This window comes from Watersipora subatra, chromosome 5 (assembly GCF_963576615.1).
Source record: "Watersipora subatra chromosome 5, tzWatSuba1.1, whole genome shotgun sequence".
In the NCBI taxonomy this organism is placed as follows: Eukaryota; Metazoa; Bryozoa; class Gymnolaemata; order Cheilostomatida; family Watersiporidae; genus Watersipora; species Watersipora subatra.
This window is the reverse complement of record NC_088712.1, coordinates 8275133-8287629: the sequence shown is the minus strand read 5'-3', so window position 1 is coordinate 8287629 and position 12497 is coordinate 8275133. Positions and strand designations below refer to the sequence as shown.

General features: G+C 35.7%; 1 protein-coding gene across 2 annotated transcripts in view; it reads left to right on the top strand.

Annotated features, from left to right (window-relative positions):
- The first annotated feature begins 173 nt into the window (after positions 1–173).
- Positions 174–12497, top strand: part of LOC137396191 (G protein-coupled receptor 137Ba-like) — a 34600-nt gene continuing 22276 nt past the window's right edge. Inside the window, exons 1-3 of one of the 2 annotated variants that reach the window (XM_068082352.1) lie at positions 174–626; positions 3455–3501; positions 6852–6975. In XM_068082352.1, coding sequence (XP_067938453.1) covers positions 522–626; positions 3455–3501; positions 6852–6975 — 276 coding nt within the window. In that variant the 5' untranslated portion in view covers positions 174–521. Of the gene's footprint in view, positions 990–3454; positions 3502–6851; positions 6976–12497 lie in introns of both variants that reach the window. The other variant, XM_068082351.1, reaches the window with a different exon arrangement.

Below are 12497 nucleotides of genomic sequence, written 5' to 3'. Positions count from 1 at the left end.
CTATTAAAGCCCGAGATTCTTTCGTTTCAGCTTCATAGACACATCAACTCCAATATTTCAATAAACCTAAATTCAAATTAGTCTGTTATGCGCTACTCTATGGTGTGGTGATTCCGCCTTCATAGCTCATCAATGCTCAAAGTTGCTTCTCGCAACATTTGCTACTTGTGGTCTACCAGGCCGAGCTCGGTTCATTTGTTGAAATGTTCTAACGCGATAATTCGAGAGCATTCTAATTTAGGTTGAAGATTCTGCACATCTTGCTCAATTATTAGTAATTTTTCGTTCGGATACTCGCTCGTGATCTTGTTGCCATATTTCGCACAACACAGGCAACTTTCCGATACGATCATTTTAGTACCAACGTTCGAATGATATTTGTTTAAATATTTCAGACTATTCTCGTAGTTAAGTTTACTGTTACATGCAGCAAATGATATCGAGTATGTTTTGAACATTGAAACACCTGATAATCGCTGTGAATATCAAGTTTGATTATTAAATGTAGCCTCGCTGACGCTATGGTCATTGTGGATTCACGCAACGCTGTGTTGCTTAGCGTCACATGGACAAATTTGGCAGTATGCTCTGATGTAACAACTGTGAATGGGCTCTTTAATAAGCAGGTGACTTTGTCAAGTAGTAATGAAATAACACAACCCACCCTTTTACCAAGCATTCCATTCGTTCCTCACATGGCACTGACGGCTACGGCAACTGCAGTATTTTCTTTAGTATTCATGGCTGTGTATGTGCAACTCTGGATGATTCTCTATTATGGACACAAGCGACGAAGCTACCAGACAGTCTTTTTATTCCTGTGTTTGATCTGGTCAGCATTACGATTGACACTATTCACGTTCTATTTTAACGATGAGACAATAGCTGTGGCCAACGACTTCGATCCTTTCCTATATTGGCTGTTATACTCGTTTCCTGTCGTATTGCAGTTTATGACACTAGTGGTTCTAGTCACCTTTTTTTCTCAGGTAAGTGTGCCATTTCCATCCAGTTTGATGACATTTTTCTTTTAATTGTGGACACTTGGTCCCGATTCCTTACATAAACATTCAAGTTTGCCCTGACAACATTTTAAAATTGTTTTTGGAATATAATTTTGACAAACAATTTCTGGAAACTGTCATGCAATGGCTAGATTACCTTTCAGCATTTTCTAGGTAATGAAATGTTATATGGGGCGCAATGTGGTATGAAAAAGAACACACCCTGTATTTTTAACGCCATTTTTGCTCTTACAAATTTCCATTTAAATTTCCATGAAGCAATTTTTCCATACCAAATACCATCCAGCTTAGTGTTTATAGATCTTTCTATTTTTAAAGCATAGTTACTCAACATAGCAGTTTCTTAACTAGTCCGTAATTATTTTAAGAATGCATTGGTTGGTGACTTTCTAAGATCAGTAGGGTGCCCAATCAGCATCATTGTATGGATGCAAAGACAAGAAACAGCTTTATTTTGTATGCTGTGATGAATGTAGAACAATTGAAATAGTAGTCCGTGAACTCTAGATCAGATGGTGTGGCACCATTAATCTGCAACCTTGAACCAAATTAATATTGTGCGATTTCTGTCAATTGAACATAGTGACACAGCGAAGGCTTATTACAGTGCGCCCTTGAATTATGATGACCCTGTTATGCAATTTTTTTGCCCCACGGGGCAGAACATGATTTTTCACCCTTTTCTATTCCGAATATTTTTTGGTATTTTTTTATATATATACGGTAGGCCTACCATAGAAAGTTTATCTCGAAACTCAAATTTGGCTGTCGGTGCGCTGATTGTGTCAAATAACAAATATGTCGATTCGCTGAAATCCCTCTAACAATGAATGGAAGAGATATGACGCTCGCTCAGTTCAGCATTTGTTATTGTGAAAACGAAACCATAAACAAATGAGGGATAAAATTTTAATCGATCAGAAGTTCCAGTTCAATTTGCTTACTTCGGACAATTAAAAAGTCGCTTCATAGATTTTCACACATCGTCTGGCGCGCTGGTTCCGATCAACCGCAAAATGTGAAGAATTACTGTAATTATAAATTGTCAATAAGAAGTCTGATCTATTAGGTGTAGACGATTACATGTTGTTTTAAATGCAGTGCATTAAAAGTCTCCTTAGTAACACATATACCTAAAACATTTCTTGTGAAGGAGATGGAGCCATCATAACCTTGCAAAGGCGTTACTACGCTCCTTACAAATAACTCGGACGTTAATGGGTTGGCAGTTTGAAGATTTATGTGTGGCATGCCTTTTAAAGGAAAGTAATGGTATATAATATGTATATATATCTGTGAGAATATATATACATTTATATACAGTCAGACACAGATAACTCAAACTTGATGGGACCGAGGGAAATGTTCGAGTTATCAGAGCGTTCAAGTTATTAGAGCACTGTCATAAGTCCATGTATTTATTAGTAGATACATGTACATATACAAACTATAATATAAGTCAAAAGCATGAATGGCTTGTTTCAAATTAAATGCTTCTAATGTAAAGTTTAAAAATTTTTATCAGAAATTGTAGAAATTTTTCTACCACTTGAGATTTGTTTGTTGTTTTATGTGATGTGACTGCCAGGACTTTTTTAGATTAAAATGGGCAAAACTTGATCGCTGTTGAAATGCTCCGAAGAAAAGACATATTTTTCTTTTGAGCGTGTTAACCCCCGTTTTAACCAAGATCAATTTTGCTGATTTTTCTTGGAGTTTATGCAAAGGTTACCTTGCTTTTCATAGCCTTCGAAGGACCATCGCTAAGCGGATGATTGGTAAAAATCAAATTTCACCAAAACTCTAGAAAAGTCGTTGACGAAAATGTTTTGCCGATGATGGTAATAACGACGCCTACGAACTACTAAAAGTTGGGATTTATCTCTATGGCTTGGAATAGAGCCACATTCTAAAGCGATAACAACCGTCTCGGTTTTGCCCAACAGCCGTTGGGCAAAAAACTATTCCAGTTAACGAAGTTGAGGCCGAGTTATCTAAAGCAACTTATCATTGCGTGGAAACGGACCAAACAAAACCGTTTGGGTGAACCATGTGTTCGAGCTATCTTAGGGCGAGTTATCCATGTTTGACTATATATATATATATATATATATATATATATATATATAGTTTTCAAGGTGGTAAAGTGGTTCATTCGTAATATTTTCATTTAGAAATGGCTTGATTAAGTATTGCTTTCCAACCATAGATATAGTAAACTCTACTCTAGGGTTTACTATATCTATGTTCCCAACTAACATATATCCCTTTTCTTAGAACTGAAGCTCACATTGTTGGAATATATCTGTATAGAGCCAAACTGTTATGTGACTTGCGGTAATCTCTTTCCGCTATCTCAAATCTGACACTGGCTTAGTCCTTGACACGCCAACTCTCTTATCAGCCTTGAGGCATGTTATGTTTTGTAGGTGGTCATCAAGGCACGTTATCCTCCAGTCAGAGCTCGTCTCTACAAGTAAGTGAAGAAACCAGTAGAGAACTTTTGATGCAGCTCCTTGCTGTTACTGAATCAGGCCAAATCTGTGATAGTAATGGTCAAATCTTGCTCAGTTTTTTGAGGATATGAAAAATCATTCTTGTTCCTCTTTGGTCTCCCTTTTGCATGTTACCGGAAAACAATCTATTAGCCTTACTAGCGTTTTCACTTGCGAAATAATTAGGTTTTGGCATAGATTTGCATTCCAAACTCATATGTAATTTGCAGGTCTCCGTCTGATTCATGTTTGTCCTTAGACTAGGTTCCTAAGACTAGCTCTTAGGAACTTAGTCTCAGGCAACTTACTTGTCGCAACCACTTCTTCACATTTTCGGTCACCTAGCAGCATATTGTTTTTTCTTGGGATTGTGGTTAGCAACTTATTCAAACTTCACCTCCACAGTGTAAATGTAAGCCATTTATAAATATTTGATGTTAACAATGAAATTATCAGTCTGTGAATTCAAGGGAGATAAACCCTAAAACAAGTATGGTGTAGTTGAACATGGTAAGAATATTATTGACTATGAAGACTATGTATTTCATATCTAACTTTATCTAACGTTTATCTACGAAACTATTTTAAAAATGTTGAAGAAAGCAAAATTTGATTTTAACTTACAGCTTTTATAAAAGGCCCGAAATATGATTTTTCTCTAGACCATTACAACGTTTTGTACATATTTGTATTACAAATTTATTGCACAATGTTAAAATGTATAGTTTTCTTCACCAAGACACAAAGGAATTGACACGGGCCATAATTTATTGCAAATAGAAAAGCGTGAATCACAATTTATTTGGTTTATGAAGTTGTTTGAAATTAGTTTGTGGAGTTTTTTCACTAAGCATAAATTTTCCACCATCATATAAGATATATATTTATATATACAGTGAAACTCGGATAACTCAAACTTCAAGGGACCGAGCAAAAGTGTTCGAATTATCAGAGCGTTCAAGTTATCAGAGCACTGTCACAAGTCCATGTACAGTGAAACATGGATAACTCGCCCTCGGATATAGCGAACACATGGCTAACTCGACTGGATTTGCTTGGTCCGTTCCCACGCAATGATAAATGGCTCTATATAACACGAACTCAACACTGTTATAACGGACTGTTTTTTGCCCAACGGCTACCGAAACGGTTGCTATCGCTTTAGAAAATCACTTTATTCCAAGCCATAGAGGTAAACCTCAACTTTTCGTAATTCATAAGCGTCGTTATTACCTCCATCGGCAAAATATTTTTGTCAACGACTGTTCTAAAGGTTTGGTGAAATTTGATTTATACTGCTATACGATGAATAGCACGGACTAGCCGGGTCACGGGCGCAAGGATTTTCGCCACGCACATACAAAACAAAAACAGCATGTTGTTTTTGTTTTGTATTTGCGTGGCGAAAATCCTTGAGTGCGTGACCCGGCTAGCCCGTGATGAATAGTTTTCCGACGTTGATTCCGTGTTGAATCAACGTCGGAATGTTGAATGTTTAAAACGTCTTAAAAATTGTTGTAATTAAACGTATACGTTGTCTGAGCTACAAAAAACTATTCATCGTTTGACCTAAACACAGAATACGTGTGTACATACAATAAGTATCCATTCAAAAAGCGTGAGTGATATACAATGTACCGTAAAACCTCGTAAAACTTTTAATTGAACTGCCTCGGAGTATTGCTCTTAACGAATCCCAGGTAAAGTAAGGGAATCTTTGCATAAACTTTAAGAAAAATCGGCAAAATTGATCGTGGGTAAAACGCTCAAAAGAAAAAGATGTCTTTTCTTTTGAGCATTTCAGCAACGATCAAGTTTTGCCAATGTCAATCTAAAAACGTCCTGGCAATAACATCACCTCAAACAACAAACCAATCTCAAGTGATAGAAAAATCTCTATAATTTTTGATAAAAACGTTTTAAACTTTACATTAGAAGCATTTAATTTGAAACAAGCCATTTGTGCTTTTGATTTATATTATAGTTTGTATATGTTCATGTATCTACTAATAAATAAGTAAATACATGGACTTGTGACAGTGCTCTGATAACTTGAACACTCTGATAATTCGAACACTTTTGCTCGGTCCCTTGAAGTTTGAGTTATCCGAGTTTCACTGTATTTACTTACTTATTAGTAGATACATGTACATATACAAACTATAATATATATCAAAAGCACAAATGGCTTGTTTCAAATTAAATGCTTCTAATGTAAAGGTTAATACGATTTTATCAAAAAGTATAGATATTTTTCTATCACTTGAGATTGGTTTGTTGTTTGAGGTGATGTTATTGCCAGGACGTTTTTAGATTGACATTGGCAAAACTTGATCGTTGCTGAAATGCTCAAAAGAAAAGACATCTTTTTCTTTTGAGCGTTTTACCCACGATCAATTTTGCCGATTTTTCTTAAAGTTTATGCAAAGATTCCCTTACTTTACCTGGGATTCGTTAAGAGCAATACTCCGAGGCAGTTCAATTAAAAGTTTTACGAGGTTTTACGGTACATTGTATATCACTCACGCTTTTTGAATGGATACTTATTGTATGTACACACGTATTCTGTGTTTAGGTCAAACGATGAATAGTTTTTTGTAGCTCAGACAACGTATACGTTTAATTACAACAATTTTTAAGACGTTTTAAACATTCAACATTCCGACGTTGATTCAACACGGAATCAATGTCGGAAAACTATTCATCACGGGCTAGCCGGGTCACGCACTCAAGGATTTTCGCCACGCAAATACAAAACAAAAACAACATGCTGTTTTTGTTTTGCATGTGCGTGGCGAAAATCCTTCCGCGCGTGACCCGGCTAACCTGCGCTATTCATCATATAGCAGTATAAATCAAATTTCACCAAACCTTTAGAAAAGTCGTTGACAAAAATATTTTGCCGATGGAGGTAATAAAGACGCTTATGAATTACGAAAAGTTAAGGATTACTTCAATGGCTTGGAATAAAGTGATTTTCTAAAGCGATAGCAACCGTTTCGGTAGCCGTTGGGCAAAAAACAGTTCGAATTAACAGTGCTGAGTTCGAGTTATATAGAGCCATTTATCATTGCGTGGGAACGGACCAAGCAAATCCATTTGAGTTAACCATGTGTTCGCTATATTCGAGGGCGAGTTATCCATGTTTCACTGTATATATATATCTTATGTATTTATATATACAAAATATAAACATAAATCATAAGGTGGCCTAGAAACACAAATTTTTGCCCTGAACCAATGGAAAGTAAGTATTGACCCACTACTGTTGATACAAATATTTTGTAAAATAGTTTGTCATTCTCTAAACCCTTTTCATGTGTTATCATAGATGGAGAATCAGGGTGGCCTGCGCAGCTTCTGTCGCTGTTTTTACCATCGTCAATATTACATGTGGCCTAATAGCACAGTCTTTCATACGTAACCCAGGAGCTATTTCCTTCAACGCTGTCGTGGTAAGTCTGAAACTACAATCACCTGTTATCAGTTGTCATGGTTTACATGTCGGAAAATGTAAACTAATGTTCTGAGCATGTTTGCCTATTAATACTAGTTATCATGGCCAACTAGTAGGGTGATTTATGAGGAAAGAGGAAGTTGACAACATAAGTTGCTTTGTTGAAGGCACCTAATCATTTTACTGGTCTGGTCAGTCGCTGTACATTAGTTAGTTTTCATTACGTTGTATAGTTAATAAAGTTAGAGTCATCAACCAGCTTCGCATCAACGATAGAAATTTGATTGGTATAATCGTAGGTATCAAATTTTTAGCAGATGATTCTGTGATGAAAATTTCTTCTCGTGGAGTGAAAACAGCTTTGAATAACCAATCTGATTGCGTTGATAAACCGAACAATTTTGCGAACCAATACATATGGAAGCCAATTTTTAGACAGGCAAGACCGGCATCAATTACTGCTCTTGACCTTGACATACTGTTTGTAATACCACTACACTTGTTGCTTCAATGTTTATCAACGCAAAAGGAGCAATGGGGATTTAATAAGGTCTTAAAAGGGTCGTCGAAAGACTACCTGACGGATGTTTCAACGTTTTACAAAGATCCGTGTATTAGAGAGTAGGCCAATCTTTCATCGTCTATTGTGGGTAATAAACTTCCATTAACCTTTTCACCTATTCCAACCAATAGCACACCTGTACTAATTTAAAGCTTACAATGTGCACTTTCAATATTGCAAGAGAATTATGATATAGCAAATTACTTTTAAACAAATCGCTAAAAAAGTTCCTCTCAAAAATTTTAGGATTTAGCAAAGGGGATAAAAGCTTTTCCCCGAATAATTCGGGGATTTGGCTGCATAGGGTAATTAATAGTTTAGTGGTAATAGATCAAGGGCAATTCTTTTATCAGTATAAAATATACCAACAATGACTTCCTCTTTCGTTCCTGTTTGCGCCTGCAAAAGCTCAGATCATTGAGAAAAAGCTTGTTTGGTCATTAGAAGCATCGTTCATTCAATAAACAAACATGCCCATAATGGCGCCGATATAGGTAGGTCGTAGACTTGGTTGCGAGGCTAGCGATTCAAACCCGATTCAAAGCGATTTATTTCGCTTCATATATATCCAATATGAGTTAATATGGGTTAGTACCATTCCTCATGAAGTCACCTTCATACATGACTCATGTGATATTTAGAGCTAAGTTTTATTAGACTAGGGTTTTTTAATAAAAAAACAGAAAAATGACACCTATCTTCTTGTTTTATTCGTTTAGTTCTGATCCGGACTTGCGGCTTCAAACTGGCTGTGCAATCCCATTCATAACCGTTTCTGTTTGTACATCCAATCCTTTGTTTTTTCGTGACGTAATTTTATCGTTGTCGGCCATCTTTATAGACAATTTTATCGTCAAAAACACGGAGTTTTTGCAATAAATGTTTGAAAATGATGCTTTTGTTTGCAATTTTTTCATTATAGTATCAAAACAACACCAAAAAATACTATTAAATAAAATGAAAACGATCGTTTTCTACAAATCTGGCGGCTTTTTCATGAACGAGCGCATGTGCAAACGGCTTGATGGCGTCAAAAAAAACGATGGATTGTATATGGGCTCAGAAAGATCTGACTCATACTGTTAATTTAGTATATAAACTGCTACTGCTATGCAGTTTAGTTTTCTCTTCAATAATTTTCATAAGATTTCTAAATATTACATCCGTGCTGTGAATCTGGACTTTTACATTCACCGCCTTTCTGTTATTCGAATACGGTAAAACAAATTGGATATTTGGATTGTATTTGAAAATCTTGGATTTATTCAAACTCTTTAAAGATTTTCATTAAGACAAGAGGCTTTATATATGGGATGAATCATGAGAGCGGTTCCTATCGGTCATATATCTGGCGTCAACCCTATAAGTAGTTGTAAGTTTTGTTTTAATGAATTGCATACATTATCTGCCTAAAGCTATCGCTGTGTTTGTGTTTCTCTCTTCCTTCAGATTTTTTGTGCCTTTTCGGTACTTAAGGAAAATCATTTACATAAAATCAGTATGTTTAATATTTATATAGATTAATATATTAAAATAATATATTAATATTTCATATTAATATATTTATTAAACGAAATACAATTTATTCCTAATTGAAATGTATATGCTTTAACATGTGACTGTTCCAACATCTAGTCAGTATATATCAGCAGGACAAAGTATTGTAAAACCTCTAATTGAACGTAACCTTTACGTAAAAGCCACTAAGGAGAAGGGTTGATAATCGAGCCCCATTGTGTTCAAATAGAGGTTTTACAGTATTTTCCTATTTTGTGAGAGCATAATTGTCAAAAAAATTCCCCATTTGTGAAACTGTCATAATTTAACATTTACCGATGGTTGCTTTCTATTTGCTGATAGTAAGGAAATTCTAAACCATCCAGCGAGTTGGCTTGTGTAAATTGGTCGTTCGAGCAAGGGTTGGACTTTTTCTGGTGATTTTTGAATTTATCTGTGGTAACAATAGGAAGAAGTGGTAAATGGTATTTTTATATGTCTAATATGACAAATTTCAAAGTTTGACGGAATTATGAGTTTGTGTCGTTTATAAACCATTCAGGAAATTTAACTGTAAACACTGAACCAGTTGATGAACTTTTGTTCCTTCTATCAACTTGCTAACTCTATCAATCTTGTTAACTGGTTTCACAACTTGATATATCCAAAATACCCACACTCATACTGACCTCGGAAACTTAGCTGATCTCATCAACCTAAATAACAGAGATTGGATTTATTGTTACAATTAGCCTGTATTTTGCTAAAATATTTCACTCAATTCAAATATTGGTTGGAAAGAATTTTACTGAAAAGAAGATTCCTAAAATTTAACGCTCACAGAATGTCTAGCATTTATCCGTAACAAATGGATAATCATTTGATAGTGCTAGTTGTTAATATGAGAAAATAACTTCAAAGTATAATATCCATAATTAGATTTCTCATTATTCAACTACAAACACACAACTTGGCTATAAAGGTTTTTGGGAAGTAGATGAGGCCATGTGACCATTTACTTGAAATTGTGTCTTGCTACATTCATGCTGGACTCATATATTGAGGCTGAACTCGACTTATAAATTGTTTGACTATTGTTACTATGGCTAATGGAAGACCATCAGATAGTGTTTGGAGCAAGCTTTGCAAAGTTATTGCGCAATCAAAGTAGCTTATGCCAGTATAAATCCTTCGTTTTTTTTGTGACGTCATTCTATCGTTGTCCGCCATCTTTATGAACACATTTTTATCGTTAAAGACACGAAGCTTCTGCAATTAATTATTGCAAACAATGCTTTTGTTTGCAAATCTTTTATTTTTTTTGGTAAAACAACACCAAAAAATACTATTAATCAAGAAAATGACGATCGTTTTCTACAAAGATGGCGGCTTTTTCGTGGACGAGCGCATGTGCAAACAGGGTGATGGCATCAAAAAAACGATGGATTATTAGGGTTCATCTCATAAACTCTTCGTTTTTGCAAGAAAATAAGTATATAATAATAATAATAATTGTAATTCTATGGTTTGTTAAAATGCTTTCAGTGCTCTTAGTTTTAATGTAAATAGTTTAGTTAGGCCATGGAGAGACAGCAGAAAGCAAAGTAGTTTGAATTTTGAATAATTGAATGAAGTGCAGAGAGTAAAAACTGTAGTTTTCCCACCGGTACTCACCATCCTGGGAAAACCTTGCAACCGTGGTTCGACCATCGACTTGTAAATGACTCAACATTTTTCTCACATTCTATAAACCATCAAATCATTACTTTTAGCCACTAACCACCTTCTTCAATTGATATTTCAGTAATTCATGTCCATGTGCGAGTGGGTGTAAAAGTTTTTGAATTGTTAAGGTTTGTCTTTTATAGTCGTCCACATTTTCAACTAGCAATGCAAGATGTGAGGACGGTGGAGTTGGCAATAGCGTAATGGCTTAGCACACGAGTGGTTTACCAGCTATGTGACCTTTAACCTTTTCTGAGGCTGAACTCTGACGATTATAAGTCGGTTATTCCAACTTCTTGTTAGCTTCAAACAATTCTGTAACATTGGTTTTGGTAAAGGCTGGTTCACACTATATCGCCATATTTCAGCGGTGATGCCACATTACTTTTGTGATCATCGATGATGACGAGGTTCACGATATCACAAAACCATCTGCGTTTGCATCAGGAAATATTATGTGACCGTGTTTTCAGTTATGGTTTTAATTTTTCACGAAGAAACCTCTGTTTTCGCGTGCTGGAATCAAAACTAGTCCCACAGCGACTATCATAAACTATGAATAAGTCACGCTATTTACCACCGCAAATTACCATCACCGAAATGGTTCACATTTGAAAGGCAGTCGTCGATGCTCCTCGAAGTATCAGGAAAGTTTGACAGCTGCAAACTTTACCGGCGGGTACGCGATGCTTCGTCGATGTCACCAGTTCAAGGTTCACTTAATCAACGATTAACGCCGAAAGAAAAACGCTGACTAACTACGATATAGTGTGAACGGGCCATTAGTGTCAGGAAGTCGTCTAATATTTCGAGCTGACTTGTTTGTCGGACATACAGAAAACATTCAGTTGGGCCACATACGGCTAGTAGCTGGTAGTAGCTAGTAGTTGGTTTCTCTCCTCGAATGTCTTATTGTTCTCGTGCATATAGATAAGTTTATCCGCTATCTTCATATTCTCTACATGCAGTCACAATGGCATCATGTTACTGTCATTTCAAACTGTAATGGTTCTTCTTAAACATCGTATCACACAAACATGCATCAGTAGTAGCCTTAGTTCCTATTGTTTCCTTACCAACGGGCGGTAGTAATAAAACCTCTCCTTCAATATTGAATGCTAAATAGAAAATCTCTCTCTATATGCATTAGGAAGGTTCGCTTGGGCTCAATGAATTTAACAATAATTATGGATTTGGCTTCATACAATTTGAAAGTTGCTTTTGTATATAATCTAGAAAAGGCATGATTCAGAACAACAGCTTTTAGGAATGAAGTGTGTGTGCCATTTAGAGTGATCAGTTTGTCCGACATGTTTAGTACATCATGACATCTGCGAGTTGTGGGGCTCTAATAAAAAAGAAGGCAAATAGCCTTCAGTGTCTTGCTATGTATCAGGCTATCTGCTTTATAAGCAGTATTTTGCGGTGTCAAATTTTCACTAGTATATATATTTAGTAAATGAGTTAGTAGGGGCTTCTACTCTGAACAGATGGATTCATAAAATACAATAGACTTTTAGGGCAACCTTTGGAAGTCATTTACTGTCGCATCTTTACAATACTAGACACCATCTTTACAATATTAGATACCATCTTTACAATATTAGAGACCATCTTTACAATATTAGAGACCATCTTTACAATATTAGAGACCATCTCTACAATATTAGAGACCATCGTTACAATACTAGATACCTTCTTTACAATACTAGATACCATATTTACAATACTAGAGA